This window comes from Corythoichthys intestinalis, chromosome 20 (assembly GCF_030265065.1).
Source record: "Corythoichthys intestinalis isolate RoL2023-P3 chromosome 20, ASM3026506v1, whole genome shotgun sequence".
NCBI lineage: Eukaryota > Metazoa > Chordata > Actinopteri > Syngnathiformes > Syngnathidae > Corythoichthys > Corythoichthys intestinalis.
The window spans coordinates 19,410,720-19,427,117 of NC_080414.1; the positions used below are offsets into that span (position 1 = coordinate 19,410,720).

Genomic DNA, 16,398 nt, shown 5'->3' on the forward strand with positions numbered 1-16,398 from the left:
TTAAGATATTGACTTTTTCTTGTTATAGTGTGAAAACTGTGTTGAGAGTTGCATGGAGATTCTGAAAAAAAATGGTAATGTAAAAAAAAATGTCAATATGTGTAAGTCTAATAGCTCAAATTGAAAAACAAGTTTTAATAATAATGATGAGGAAAAACAAGTGTTTTTCTAGCGAATATTGTATTTGAATGGGAATTTTGTCACTCGTCAACGTCTTAATTTTATGTGAAAAATGATCAATCAGAATTTAAATGGACAGATTTTGACGACATTGCTTGTAAGATTCTTTTCTTTTTGCAGTTTGAGTTCGTCGAACCATAATCAGTCCAGAGCAGAAATGGGTCGAAAAAGACAATTTTGACACATTTGCTGCTGTTCTTTCCACAGTACACACCAGTGAACAACACCCCCATCTTCGGCTTCTACATCTACTACCGTCCGACGGACAGCGATAACGACAGCGACTACAAGAAGGACGTGGTGGAGGGCAACCGCTACTGGCACTCCATCAACGACCTGCAGCCCGAGACGGCCTACGACATCAAGATGCAGAGCTTCAACGAGAAGGGCGAGAGCGACTTCGGCAACGTGGTCATCCTGGAGACCAAGGCTCGCCCCCACCACCACCGGCCCGCCCCCTCCGAGGGACCCCGTCACGAGACGGGGCGGGGCTCGAGCGGACCCGTGTCCCGCCCCGGAGACCGGCCTTACCTCATCGTGCTTGTGGTCCTGGGGGCCTTCGTCTTCATCATTGTAGCGTTCATCCCCTTCTGTCTATGGAGGGCCTGGGCCAAGCAGAGTAAGTTCAAGCTGCAGATAATCAAGCAAATTGAAAATACCGTAATTTTCGGACTATAAACCGCTACTTTTTCCCCTCATTTTGAATCCTGCTGTTCATAGTTCTGTCTGGCTTATTTATTTGGGTTAATAGGTAACGCTTTTTTTGAAAGTGGTGTCATAAGACTGTCATACGACAGTCATAATTATGATATCACACTATCATGGGCATTACTGTATGCTTATGACGGATGTCATGAAGTGTCATCCAGCAAATTATGTCACTAACTCCATTTATGTCCAGCTCAGATCTTTTACATCATTTGCCGGATGACATCTGTCATAAGCATTCATTAATGCTCATGACGGTGCATTACATAATTATGATTGTCTTTTGACAATCTTATGGTGTCACTGTCAAATAAAGTGGTACCAAATACCATAACTAGCAATTAATGAAACAACTGGAACAGTAACTGAAGAAATAATCGGCACAGAACATGAATTTTGAGTGTTATTTACATCCGTAGCACTGCATGCTAGGAGGCATGTTGGAAAACAAGTGTTGACAGCAAGTTTCAGTAGAGGTTAACTGTAGGGCTGCAGCTATCGATTATTTTAGTAGTCGATTAATCGATGAACTTGTTAGTTCAAATAATTGAGTAATCGGCTAAGGAACATGAAAATATTAAAATACCTGAGCGGAGCCTCACACGGTATTAAAAATTAATAAATGAGGATCCATGCACAACAAAAGAACAATTGGCTAACTTACATAGCAAAGGTCCACTAGCTTAAATGCTATGAAATGCGAATGTTTTTTTCTCTCCAATGCTGTTAACAAATGGTTCAGACTCGTATTCCCACAAAAAATGGCTAAATATACGCGTACATATAAACTAAATTGCGAATGCATTAAAAAAAACATTAGCCCAAACAAAAACTTAAATGTAGTGACCACTACCTCATAACATAATTCACCTAGGGAACTTGTGGGGGGCATGTGCCTTGTGTTTTACATCGTTCTCCACATTTTTCTCACGTTTCTTACTTCTTCCAACTTCCGTTTCCTGACTATTTCTCTTCATTCATTTCCTTTCATGGTCCAATATGAGTTTTTGCCAAATGCGCTACTCCCCTCCAGTGGCCAGTTTTATTGCTTTAAAATGGATTTTGAGCGTTGTGCTTTGGAGCAAAGTTGCGTCAGAACCTAGAGATTTCTCTTGTGGAAAAAAACCCGTAAAAGACGTATAAATACATTTTTGGGACACTGAAACAATTAAAAATGGAACGTACCCTAATTTTCGCACTATAAGGCGCACCTGACTATAAGCCGCCACCCACAAAAATTGGCATGAAAATGGCATTTCTTCATAGATAAGCCACACCGGACTATAAGCCGCAGCTGTCCTCACTGTATTATCGGATATTAACACCGAAAGATATTAACCGGTAATTCTTCATTTGACAGCAAAATCAAACAACTTTCAGAAGACCAAATGAACTCCCTTGAAACTTTGAACCACTTGGTTGCAAAGCTTCATTGCTTCAAGAAGCTTCATTTGGTCATCACTGCTCCCTTGGGGGAGACAGTCAACCTCTGCTACCACCTGCGGTCAACACTGTTGTTGTCCAACATCCCTCCTAGCATGCATTGCAGCGCGTGACAGATGCAAATAACTATCAAAATTCATATTCTGTGCTAATAATTTCTTCGGTAACACTATATTTGAAAGTGGCGCCTTAAGACTGTCATTTGATAATGATAATTATGATATGACACTGTCATGAGCATTTATGAATGCTTATAACAGATGTCATTTAGTGTTATCTGGCAAATTATCTCACTTTTGGATGTAAAATTTCAAGCTGGACATAAATGGAGTTAGTGACATCATTTGCCAGATGACACTTAATGACATAAGCATTCAGTAATCCACATAACAGTGTCATGTCATAATTATGATGGTCTTATGACAGTCTTATGACACCGCAGTCAAATAGAGTGTTCCATTTTAACCGAAATAAATCAACAAATAAGCTGCACTGGACTATAAGCCGCAGGATTCAAAATGAAGGAAAAAAGTAGCGGCTTATAGTGCGACAATTACGGTATTTATACGTTTTTGGATTTATACGTTTTTGGGAGCAAATGAGTTAAGGAAAAACACTACCTCTTTTGTCCACCGGCGTCACTAATATCGACCAAAACTGAAAAGTTTTTAAGTGTTGCTTTGAATACAATTTTGAAAGGTCTTAAAAATTTATTGACCTAACCTTTATTTCGAACATGCATAAATTTCAGTCTCGCTTTTAAATGTTTGGATTTTTGAGGATGCTATAACGTAACTACAAACCAGAACTACCTGTGCTGCCCTGTGAGAATTTATCGAACCAGGCAGGTTTTGCTGTGCATGCGCAGTTGCGAGTTGACAGCTTACTTGGCATAGTCCAGTGGTTCTTAACCTGGGTTCGATCGAACTCCAGGAGTTCGGTGAGTGAGTCTAAGGGGTTCGGCGAAGGTAGGAAAAAAAAACAAAAAACGCTGAACCCTTTTTTTGTATGCTTTTTAGACCAGGTTTTGAACTGGTTTGATCCCAACTTAGACTTAAATCCATTTCTTTTAACTTCTAGTCCTCGATCGGATGGGAGGAGGAACTGGTTTGCTCAGTGAAAGTTTGACTCACACTTGTTATGAGGGAATACAACAGACCAACGGGCAGCGCGTCGTCAAATTTTGACCTTTTTATAAAACATACTGTCAAAATGAGAAGACTTTTGAATGGGTTTTTGCAAAATGCATTAGCTTGGTAGCTTAGATATAGCGTTTCTGAATTTGAAAAAAATTACTTTATTATCTAATTCCGAAGAGTTCGGTGAATCCACGTGTTAAACTTGTGGGGTTCGGTACCTTAAAGCGGAAATGTGAAGTAAGGTTGGCCAACCATGTTTTTGAATAATATTAAAGGCTAAACAATTATAAGCATATTTTCGTTATTTTTTTTAACGCAACCCTTCCAGATTCTTTGTTTAACCCATAGCAACGCCCTTGACAACGAAAATGCTTTTCTTCAGCAATCTTCGGAAATGACGTCACACCTAGAAGTGCAAGGGAAGTCCGCCATAGAACAGTATTGTTTGTTGCATTGTTTCTCGGTAAGATGCCACGGCGGTGTGTGGCGATGTTTTGTTCTCACTCTAACGAAAAGTTGTTTGAGTGGCCAAAGGATAGCAGGGCACGTAAATGGACATCTTTCGTTCTCACGAAGCGAATGAATTTCATGCCATCATCGAGTAGTGTTCTCTGCTACAAACACTTTGACGATGCCTGCTTCCTTAACCGGTCTGCTTATGATCAAGGATTTGTCAAAAAGTAAGTGTGATTTTTGGATAGATGACTGATGACTTTGTTAAAGCAGAGCTGCCAACTGTTGTGGAATGTACAGTAGAAGCTAGCGACGTTAGCCGAAAGCCAACTCGTGGCAATCCCCGATCATAGTTGTTGTGTTCGCTAGGTTAAGCGTGTTTAAATTGTGCGTCATCTACGATCTTGTCCGAAAGGGTTAATTCACTGTCAATCGGGAAAGGGGTGTGGATGTGCATATAAGCGGGACGGCGTCGCGGTAATTAACGGTCACGTTGCTGTAAGAGACACACACCGCCGGTGAGTTTGTGCACATTTATTTGTATTTGTATTTCCACCTTCATGCTTCAAGCATTGCATTGCATTTGTACGGTTCGGCGTTTCTTTTACGGTGATCAGTAGATAGCCTTCTAGTTTGTGTTTTATGAGAGCAGCTGACAGGTGACAACTAGCGTGTTGGCATTGAGTCAATCTCGCAGCGAATCAGCGAGCGGCTCAAGTCACGCAGTGAATCATGGGAAATGTAGTCTCGGGACAACACTGAAGTGGTGCTTTGTAATCTGTTCGCTTGTGTGAAAAAAACTACATTTCCTCACGCCATTAGACGCCACTTCCTGCCGAGAGCCCCAAGCTGTGTTTGTATTGTTAGCTACATGTGTTAATAAAGAAACAAAGTTGTCAGCACGTCGTGTGTTCGATACCTTTGTCAAAAAAAAGCTCATAACAAGACACTATGCACGATCCGTTTAAGAGACGCTGGGACTGGAAGTAGTAGTAGCTGGTAGTACGAGGCGAGGCGGAGATGAGCGAAAAGCAAAAGTTTGCGGTCAAATGTGAAGGCAGTCCGCTATCATTTTGTTTTCTTATTATTGCCACGATAAAGTGGAGAAAGCCATCAACGACTCATCCCTCCCCCCCACGTTTTTATATTATTATTTTATATGCACGAGAGCTGCCGGATCTGCCAAAATGAACATGAAGTCTGGTTATTATTTTCTTAATGTTATCAGATAGACAAAAACATAAAATTATGTGCAAATGCCTGCATCTTCAAATCATGAAAATAATACCAGCCTATATCTTACCAATCTTGTAATCTCGATGGGTCTTGTCTCCATTCCATGTCAGGTAGTCTAGGCACATTGTTTGCATCCTGATTAGCGTCTGGCTAATACATGTTAGGTCCAACATAAAATTCCAACCTCCTCTTCTTCCTTCAACTCTTCAAAAACTTGGATCTCCTCCCTTGCGCTCGATCTGTTGCTTATATCGCTGTTTGAATCATTGTTTGAAGGGCTTTGTATGACGCTGCCATCGCTGTTCCCGGTGTGACGTATCACTTCCGGGTTCGTCCCCTTTCAGGCTCGAAAACGCGATTATTTTGTCAAATATACAACATATAAATTATTTTTTCATGCTTTGTTTGTTGGACAATGTTTAATTACTTTAATTGTGACCCTATTTGGCATGTTACGAAATTACTTCACATTTCTGCTTTAAGCAAGGTTAAGAACCACTGGCATAGTCATAGCGGAGAAAACCTAGCAGTACCGATTTATATGGGTACATGAGCACCATTAACTCGCGCTAGCTTATCCATTTAGGAGCCCTGAAACTAATAAATAACTGACAAACTGCATGTAATTCGTTGAAATCAACTCCACAGACTAATTCGGAGATTAAGCCTAATGTCAAAAATGATTACCTTTCCCTTGAAAGTTTTTTTCTGTTCCCTGCAGACGCGGTATAAATTGAACCTTTTTGTTTATTTTTTTCCAGAGCAAACATCAGATATGTGCTTCCCAGCGGTGACCGCCCCGGTATCGTCGTCGTGCCAGTACACCATGGTTCCCCTGCAGGGTCTGGCCTTGGTGGGGCACTGCCCTGCCGACGCCCGCCAGCCACTCCCGCACGCTCTTTACCCTCTCGACGGGGACTACGGGCACAAAGCCCGCCACATACACGAGAGGCCGCCCCTCGACGCACGCACGGTACGCTAAATCATATCCAGTGACTTTTCGGGAGCGCTTACGTGCATTGACGTGATATTCTTGTTGAAGGAGGCCGACCGCGACGTGGAGCGACACTCGTTGTTAGCGCGCCAACTTGCCGACGAGCACCGTGTATTTGAAGGGTAACTTTTTACGCATCGTCCGTGAGATTTGACAAAATTTGGGCAGTTTTCCCTGACTTTATTTTTTTTTAACCTCCTTACAGGGATCAAGGTGGTCACGAACAGAAGTCGGTCAACGAAACCTCACGTGACGAAAACGAGGCGGGGGAGGAGCTGTCGCATAGTACGTTTTCGTCACGACACGCTAAAATAATGACGGAAGAGTTATTCAATTTGATGGCATCATGCACCCGCGACCATAATTTTTGGGACTTTTCACCGTTCAGTTGAATGAGAAAGAATTTCAAAACTTTCGAACCAGCGTGTACAAACTATTTAAAAAAAAAAATTTTTTTTTTTAACTTTTTCCTGTTCCTCTAAAAACTACCGTATTTTTCAGGCTATAATCGCGCCAGCCAAATGCACAATGAAGAGTGGGGGGAAAAAACATATACAAGTCGAAATTTGGGGCGGTCATTTTATTTAATCAGTGGCGAAGCACAAACATGATAAAGGTAGTCCCCGGGTTACGAACAAGTTCCATTCCTACGCTAGCGATGTAACCCGAATTTCCGCGTAAGTCAGAATTAACCCTTTAACACCTGGGCCTATTTTGTCAGAATGTGCATCGTCTGTAAACTGGGGTTTTCAGGGTAAAACGGACAAATTAAAAATAGTTTGGGGACCCAATGCGCCATGAATCTGTTATGGCAGCATATAGTCATTCCGTTCTATCAGACACAACAGTTCTTTTAACTTAAAATACAGCAGTTTATTTTATAGAGGGGTGCGAGAGCAGAAACTGCTTTTTCAACCTTGTCTGTGTTTTCTGCCATATATATATATATATATGTATATATAGTGGGGAGAACAAGTATTTGATACTATGAAATACTTGTTCTCCCCACTGTGTGTGTGTGTATATATATATATATATATATATATATATATATATATGGCACATACACACCGTTTTTGGACTATAAGGCGCACCTGACGATAAGCAGCACCCATCAAATTTGACACAAAAACAGCATTTGTTCATAGATAAGCCGCTTTGAAGTATAAGCCGCAGATGTCCTCACTGTATTATGAGATATTTACACCAAAAGATATTAAGAAGTAACACTTTATTTGACAGCGGTATTGTAAGACTGTCATAAGAACAAATGAATCACCATGGATTCCTGAATAATTGCTTCAAGATGCTTCATTTGGCCATCACTGCTCCACCTGCTGCCTACACTTTTGTCGTCCAACATGCCTCCTAGCCTGCATTGCAGCACTACAGATGTAAATAACAATCAAAATTCATGTTCTGTGCTAATCATTTCTTCATTTAACGAGTTCATTTTTTGTTGTTCAAATGTTCCAGCTGTTTCATTAATTGCTGGTTATCGTTTTTGGTAACACTTTGTTTGACAGTGGCACCATAAGACCATCATAATTATGACATGGCACTGCCATGAGCATTAATTAATGCTTATGACAGATGTCATTTTGTGTCATCCAACAAATTATCTCACTTTTGAATTGATGCAAAAGATCCGAGCTGGACATAAACGGAGTTAGTGACATAATTTCCCAGGTGACACTTAATGACATCTGTCTTAAGCATTCATTAATGCCCATGATAGTGTCTGGTTATGGCAGTTTTATAGCACCGTTGTCAAATAAAGTGTTGCCTACTAACTCGAATAAATCAACAAATAAGTCGCCATGGACTATAAGTCACAGGTTTCAAAATCAGGGGGAAAAAAGTAGCAGCTTATAGTCCGAAAATTAGGGTTGAATTAAGTCAAATTAAGTTGAATTTTGGGAGCGGTCATTTTGACTAATCAGTGGTTAAACACAAACGTGATACAGGTAGTCCCCGGGTTACGAACGAGTTCTATTCCTACGCTGGCTATGTAACCCGAATTTTCAAGTAAGTCGGAATTAACCCTTTAAGTACCCCTAAATACTCACTAAATCTCAAAATAATCATCCAAAAACTATAATACGTCATTGTACTGTCCTCGCCAAGATGTCAATCCTAGCTAGACAGCGAGCTAAGCTGTAATTTTTCTCCTCTCTCCCTCACTCGGCTGCGCGACTTCTAGTTGCGGGCAAATGCTCTCTTCCTCATGTGGGGAGGGGGCGAATGAACAGTCATTCCCAGTCAAATTGGACTGGACGTCTAGCGCCATCAATGGCAGCCAATTAGTTAATATTTTTCCAGACTTTGACCGCTTTTTTTTCTCTCTCAATGCAGTCACGGTGTCTTTCCCACCCGTCTTATCGTTAGAAGACGAAGGAATTTTCACCTCATCATCGTCTTCTCCGACACCCGCGCCGCCGCCATCCCGAGACGTTCACCAAGACGACGTCCCGTCCGCGTAACAGAGACTGTTGGAAAAGAAATTATTTATTTTTGTATCTCAGATATTTATGTATTTATGTCTTTGTATATACTGTATGTTTGAAGACTGTATATAATGTTATTTTCATATTGAAAGAGGTTCTATTCACAAGTCTCACCTTTTCATGTGGCATCAGCATTTTTATTCATAATTCACATTTTACCCCTAAAAAAAATCATTTTTTAATGCAAATATTGCAGATAAAAATCCATTCGAATTTGTTTATTTCAAATTTTGAAATAATTTTGAACACTTTTAGTTCAAAGTAACTTTTTTTTTTTTCCAAATTCAAAATTTTATTTTAGGTGTGGAAAAACACTACAAATGTTATTTTAGTTTTAATTTCTATTTACAATTTTAAATTGTTGCAGCATTGACAAAAAGTATTCTAATTGGTTTTTTTTTTTGTACTCAAACCATGCGATTTTTTTACAGTATTTTCTCATTTTAGTTTTTTCCACACATGAATTACAATTTAAAATTCAAAATATTGTGTCCAACAAGCACTTGACATGTCGATAATTCCCCGTCTTTACACCTCGGTCAGTAACACTTATCTTTATTGTAATGTATAATAGTAACTTCATCATTAACAAGCTATTAGCAAACATACACCACATAAATTGTGTCCGAACAGATTCTATATTGTACAGTTATTTATTGTTTGAAGTCACTGAATGGGATCCTTCTATCAGTCGCAAATAAGCTGAATTTGTTACCAAAACAGTTGCCGACAAGTGTCAGTATTTCTCACGTGGCTGTTTTCTTGTGCCAGCAAAAATGAAGGATTTTTTTTCTCACACACGATGCAGCTTGTTTCTTTATCCTTGTGTGTGCTTACACAAATTGGAGCACTATTGCATGTAAATAAAAGCTTATGAAGCCGATTTGCGTTTGCATTGTGCTTTTTTTTTTAAATCCCTGAATGATCGCATGCTAGCAAGAACTTGACACATTTGTTGCGGTTAGCGCTGTTTCTATTGTTTCAGCTGTCATGCTGTGCTAGGTTTAGCCCATTTGTTTATTTTATTTTTTTAAAATAATTTTGGTAATGGATTCGTTTCCCGATTAAAAATTGGTATTCAATAACGGGGAAAAAAGCCTTAATTCGTTTTATCAATGTGAATTTATTGAAAAGTCGCAAAACAAAATACAACCAGTATGTTTTCGATTGTTTTGACACTTTATTTAAATGTTTGCGCCTACGCGCTAGCACACGCTTTCCCCAAATTGACAGTCAATAACCACCTTTTTTTTTTTTTTTTTTTTTTTTTAAAAAGCTATCCTTTAAATGTTGTTCAATTTTTAAACTTTCTGGATGTGCCGCTCGAAGGATATACACAATGATAGGCACTTGGGAAAACACGTCGCCTAGCTACAAAATCCCGTACCCGGATTTGCCAACCCCGCATGCCCTCTTGTGGCAAGCCTTGAAACTATCGTCACAGAAAGTTAATTGTTTACTCCAAATTCAAGATCAGGGTCTTGTTTTGAAGCGGACTCCATGGTGGATTCACTAATGCTAATTTCAAGAACAATGAGGTTAGTTAAGGACAAAGCGATTTGAATATTGATTGAATAATAGTTGGATAGTATTGATTTGAATAATGGGGACTTTTCAAAGTGATAATGGATAACGTAAACGCATACCTGTCAAGATGTACGGTTTCGGCGTAATTTGTTTACGTGAGCACTGATTTTTAAAAGTGTACACCGCACGTTCAAAATCTGTTCGTTTTTCGTGCATTATGTTTTTTTGTTTGTTTCGGCAACGAGACAATGAGCGTTACGATGCGTTACTAGTTACTACGTTGGTTGAATGACGCGAGAAAAAGTCAGACACTAAGAGAGAAGAGTGTTGTGATGCTGTAGCAAACGTGATGCTAGGCTAGGTGGCTCCAATATTTCCTGACTGTAGCCGACAGCCTACAATCTATGCTTAGATATCAAATGCTTATAGAAGTACATGCGAAATAACAGAGGGCGGCGTTAATAAACAGCCGCCATTTTGAAGCAGTAGACTTCTCAGAAAGGCTCTGTTGTAGTGAACCTTCCTAGCAAACTTAAGTGAACTTTTATCTAAAATACTCCTAAATCGGCAAAATCTTGACATGAATCATCTTTAAATGACGAAACAGTTGTAAAACTTTAACATGTCGAAAGTAGACGAAAGGGAACTAATGCAAAAACGGGAGCAATTTTAACAACTTTAAGAGTTGATTCACAGCATTAAACGATTTCCAAACATAGCAAAAGTTACTTTTTTTTTTTTATAAATGAAAAACAAAAATGAAAAGGTAACACCAGTTACTTTGCCAACTAACTAATTACTCTTACCTTCAGGAGTTACTAAATTACTTCTTGGGAGAAGTAATTTGTAACTAATTAATTACTTTTAAAAAGTAAGATTAACAACACTGGTCATCTAGATGAAGTCTGCAGAATGAAAAGTGACGAAAGCGGAGATTTTATTCTTTCACTTTGTTGCCGAACACAATTTGCCTGCAACTATTACTGATCACTTCTCAGAATTAGCAAGAGAAATGTTCCCTTACTCAAAGATTGCATCAGTAAGTTAATTTTGTCAGTTGACCTTTTTAATTTATAATTAGACACACTAACGAACTACCTTCAAGTCAAACTGAATTGCGAGCTGAAGTGCCATGAAGTGTAGCCATCAAGACATAATAGAAATTGCCAAAAGGGCTACATACAATTTTTAACAAAAGTTACTTAAACTTTAGTAATCATGATGTAGATGAAGATATTGATTGTTCTTTGATTGCACCAGGTTACCATTTTTACTTTTTTTTTTTTTAGGGTTATCGTCCCTACCAATATTGAGACCAAACTTACGCCATTGCTTGCTCATCATTGTGAGTGGAAACAAAAATGTGAATTCTTGTCATAAACAAGGTTACAGTGTATCATAAAAGTGAGTACACCCCTCGCATTTCTGCAGATATTTAAGGATATCTTTTCATGGGACAACACTGACAAAATGACACTTTGACACAATGAAAAGTAGTCTGTGTGCAGCTTATACAATAGAGTTCATTTATTTTCCCCTCAAAACTCAAAATATAGTCATTAATATCCAAACCCCTGGCAACAAAGGTGAATACACCCCTTTGAAAAAACTTACATCCCCAAATGTCCAAATTGAGTACTGCTTGTCATTTTCCCTCCAAAATGTCATGTGACTCGTTACAGGAGTGCTGTTAGCATTGCTGCAGAGATTGAAGAGGTGGGGGGGTCAGCCTGTTAGTGCTCAGACCATACGCCACAGTACACTCTACATCAAATTGGTGTGCATGGCTGTCACCCCAGGAGGAAGCCTCTTCTGAAGACGGTACACAAGAAAGCCTGCAAACCTTTACCTTTATCTTGCTCTGCACCAAGCAAGTTTTTCAGCTTTTGTTGCTCAAAATTAGTCTTTATCGGGCATTAAATGGCTGGCAAGCAGAATGGTGAGAAAAACTGGCCACGGAGAGGCCCAAAATCTGCGCGACAACTAAAACGGTCACAACTTTGCCTTCCAATCAGTGGCACTTAGAATTTTGTCGTGGCCACGTCCACCTGTTAATTATTTCCTTCAAGCCTGCCCTGGTTCCACCCACCCCGTAAAAATCAATCACAGTGCAGTGTGTTGATAGCACCGCCCACTTTAACAAATCAGCTAATCAGCAGGAGCTGTGTTTATCAGCCAAGCCCATTTTGAATCCCAAAACAGCGATTGTAGCTAAAAGTTTCACCCATTCTACTTAAACCACACCCACAACTCTATCATTTTGTAATGGCTCCACCCACTCATTAAGAACCAATCCGCTTGCAGTATATTTTTTCATTTGCATAACCACACCCATCATTCCACTCACTTCTCTTACCCACCAATCAGCTTGCTACTTGCTTGCATACCCACGCCCCCTTTAAAAATTTAAAATACTCTATATTAGAACAAGAGTTAAAGTGCCTGTGACACGAAAAAGCATGTTTATTTCATAATACACGCGGTATTTTATGCTCCTGAATGAAATGGACCGATTGGATGTGTGTGGAAGCGATCGCTATATTTAACGGCTCTCAAACTATTTGAGTGGAACAGAAAATGGCCACGAATCGACTGATGTATTTCGCCAGGCTTTATCTCCTCCTTTTGCTGTGCGAGTAACACCTGCGAGCAACACCGTGAAAAACTAAAAGGAGCATACAAACAATATCAACAAACATCCATAAAATAAAATACAACATCCATTCAAATAGAATACAATCATACCGTGTGCGCCTTCTGTCCAAATATAAGAGAGCTGTTAAATTTCGTCGTGAGTCCGTATTCTTTCGTTACCGTCCTCCATCTTTTTTCTTTTTGTCCGTGAGTTCGCGCTCTTTCTCTCTTCTCGCGGTACACGCAAAACAACACGTAACTTTACTATTCACTATAACATATTTCACCATAAGATGGCAGTATTGCGGCATAGGTAGAAACTAAAACAAAGTGGATGTAAAATATTCAATAAATTTCAGCTTCTTGTATTGCGACAGCTACTCTATATTTATTGAGGTTTTTTAATCCCACGCCATAAAAATGAGTGACTTCCGGCAACTGTCTCGAGTTGAGAAAGAGGACGCTGTGACGTGTACGGAGGAAGGAGTCCTCTTCACTATATAGCCGTACTGTTGTATAAGGACTAAGGATTCAGCTGATTTTGCGGATTAATACGTTTATTTTTCGCATCACGCCAGCCAAACGGCTGCAGAAAAATCTTGCTGTATGAGGGAGAGGCGTGTGCACCTTTTTGGAGTTTCAAAAGGTTCCCATTCACCAGTGGATGTTGGCCAAAACAAGCCCTACTACAGTACTACTGTGGGCCCATGGGACTTACAAGGAAGTGAGTAAACATCGTGTTTTGTATTATGCCAAATACTGGGATCATTTTAATACGGAGGTGGCTTGCATTTTGTGGTTGACATGCTTCTTGTCCCCTTGGCCGACAACCAGCGGCTTGCAATGGCGCCCCCAGGGGGTGGCCAGGGGTGGCCGTGGCCACCCCACTGGCCACCCCGCTTGCCAGTATATCGTTAGATTGTTGAAGCATCAGTTATGCATTTCATCCCAAATGAATGCATTCATTTTGTTTTGTTAAATGTTGGGCTGTCAAATTTATCGCGTTAACGGGCGGTAATTATTTTTTTAAAATAACGTGAAAATAATTATCGCAATTAACGCATTCGCAGTACGACTCATTCACCCATTGCCGCAAACAGCCTACAATGGCGTCATTTTACTTCTATACAGAGTACAGAGGCAGTGTCAAGTGAGTAGAGTCGATAAAAGCATTCATTGGGGCTGTGCTTTTAATTGGCAAAAGCTTTGTCATCTCTCCCACAGCAACTACAAATATTGTGGGAAGCGATGTGGGGAAGAATGACAGGAGTTGATCTTTTTCTTAACACCCTGTAGTGTACCCAATGCAGAGAAAATATAGCATTTGCAGCCACCACACACAGTCATGGTTGCACCACTTCCCATCATGCATTTGGGCAGAACAGTTAAGTCGCTACAGTATCATTTACTGAAAACTCAACAAATACACTAGATGGCAATATTTAGTCACAATATACAAACTCACATTTTTCCTTTAAGAATTACAAGTCTTTCTATCCATGGATCCCTTTCACAGAAAGAATGTTAATAATGTTAATGCCATCTTGTGGATTTATTGTTATAATAAACAAATACAGTACTTATGTACAGTATGTTGAATGTATATATCCGTCTTGTCTTATCTTTCCATTCCAACAATAATTTACAGAAAAATATGGCATATTTTAGGAATGGTTTGAATTGCAATTAATTACAATTCGTTCATTTTAAAGCCGTGATTAACTCGATTAAAATTTTTAATCGTTTGACAGCCCTAGTTAAATGTACACCTTATGCCCAATATATACAGTGCCTTGCAAAAGTAATCGGCCCCCTTGAATCTTGCAACCTTTCACCACATTTCAGGCTTCAAACATAAAGATATGAAATTTAATTTTTTTGTCAAGAATCAACAACAAGTGGGACACAATCGTGAAGTGGAACAACATTTATTGGATAATTTAAACTTTTTTAACAAATAAAAAACTGAAAAGTGGGGCGTGCAATATTATTCGGCCCCTTTACTTTCAGTGCAGCAAACTCACTCCAGAAGTTCAGTGAGGATCCCTGAATGATCCAATGTTGTCCTAAATGACCGATGATGATTATAGAATCCAAATGTGTGTAATCAAGTCTCCGTATAAATGCACCTGCTCTGTGATAGTCTCAGGGTTCTGTTTAAAGTGCAGAGAGCATTATGAAAACCAAGGAACACACCAGGCAGGTCCGAGATACTGTTGTGGAGAAGCTTAAAGCCGGATTTGGATACAAAAAGATTTCCCAAGCTTTAAACATCTCAAGGAGCACTGTGCAAGCCATCATATTGAAATGGAAGGAGCATCAGACCACTGCAAATCTACCAAGACCCGGCCGTCCTTCCAAACTTTCTTCTCAAACAAGGAGAAAACTGATCAGAGATGCAGCCAAGAGGCCCATGATCACTCTGGATGAACTGCAGGGATCTACAGCTGAGGTGGGAGAGTCTGTCCATAGGACAACAATCAGTCGTACCCTGCACAAATCTGGCCTTTATGGAAGAGTGGCAAGAAGAAAGCCATTTCTCAAAGATATCCATATAAAGTCTGGTTTAAAGTTTGCCACAAGCCACCTGGGAGACACACCAAACATGTGGAAGAAGGTGCTCTGGTCAGATGAAACCAAAATTGAACTTTTTGGCCACAATGCAAAACGATATGTTTGGCGTAAAAGCAACACAGCTCATCACCCTGAACACACCATCCCCACTGTCAAACATGGTGGTGGCAGCATCATGGTTTGGGCCTGCTTTTCTTCAGCAGGGACAGGGAAGATGGTTAAAATTGACGGGAAGATGGATGCAGCCAAATACAGGAACATTCTGGAAGAAAACCTGTTGGTATCTGCAAAAGACCTGAGACTGGGACGGAGATTTATCTTCCAACAGGACAATGATCCAAAACATAAAGCCAAATCTACAATGGAATGGTTCAAAAATAAACGTATCCAGGTGTTAGAATGGCCAAGTCAAAGTCCAGACCTGAATCCAATCGAGAATCTGTGGAAAGAGCTGAAGACTGCTGTTCACACTCTCCATCCAACCTCACTGAGCTCGAGCTGTTTTGCAAGGAAGAATGGGCAAGAATGTCAGTCTCTCGATGTGATAGAAACATACCCCAAGCGACTTGCAGCTGTAATTGGAGCAAAAGGTGGCGCTACAAAGTATTAACGCAAGGGGGCCGAATAATATTGCACGCCCCACTTTTCAGTTTTTTATTTGTTAAAAAAGTTTAAATTATCCAATAAATTTTGTTCCACTTCACGATTGTGTCCCACTTGTTGTTGATTCTTGACAAAAAATTAAAATTTTATATCTTTATGTTTGAAGCCTGAAATGTGGCGAAAGGTTGCAAGGTTCAAGGGGGCCGAATACTTTTGCAAGGCACTGTACATAACACAATAAAACAGAATTGGAACTCAAAATGTTGACTGGAGAGTTACGGACTATGCACAAATCATTAGCAACATCAAATATTACACAATACACCAAAGTATATCAGTAGTCGTGTCCTAATGTCTGTCTGATAGTCCTCCCCTGACCTTTTTAGTGCAATAATATAAT

The 16,398-nt window shown here is 39.8% G+C and overlaps 1 protein-coding gene and 1 long non-coding RNA gene across 3 annotated transcripts in view; one reads left to right on the top strand and one right to left on the bottom strand.

The window, feature by feature from the left end:
- The window catches only part of boc (BOC cell adhesion associated, oncogene regulated), a 70,281-nt gene extending 61,447 nt beyond the window's left edge, over positions 1-8,834 (top strand). For both annotated transcript variants that reach the window (XM_057824132.1, XM_057824133.1), the window contains exons 13-17: positions 388-799; positions 5,921-6,132; positions 6,202-6,275; positions 6,359-6,438; positions 8,509-8,834. In XM_057824132.1, the coding sequence (XP_057680115.1) occupies positions 388-799; positions 5,921-6,132; positions 6,202-6,275; positions 6,359-6,438; positions 8,509-8,636 (906 nt within the window). In that variant the 3' untranslated portion in view covers positions 8,637-8,834. The remainder of the gene's footprint in view (positions 1-387; positions 800-5,920; positions 6,133-6,201; positions 6,276-6,358; positions 6,439-8,508) is intronic.
- LOC130908571 (uncharacterized) lies at positions 357-13,049 on the bottom strand. Its single transcript, XR_009061616.1, has 3 exons — positions 12,933-13,049; positions 8,561-8,642; positions 357-785 (listed from the first exon to the last, which is right to left on the bottom strand). It is a non-coding gene; the product is annotated as an uncharacterized LOC130908571 (long non-coding RNA).
- Positions 13,050-16,398: the final 3,349 nt, after the last annotated feature.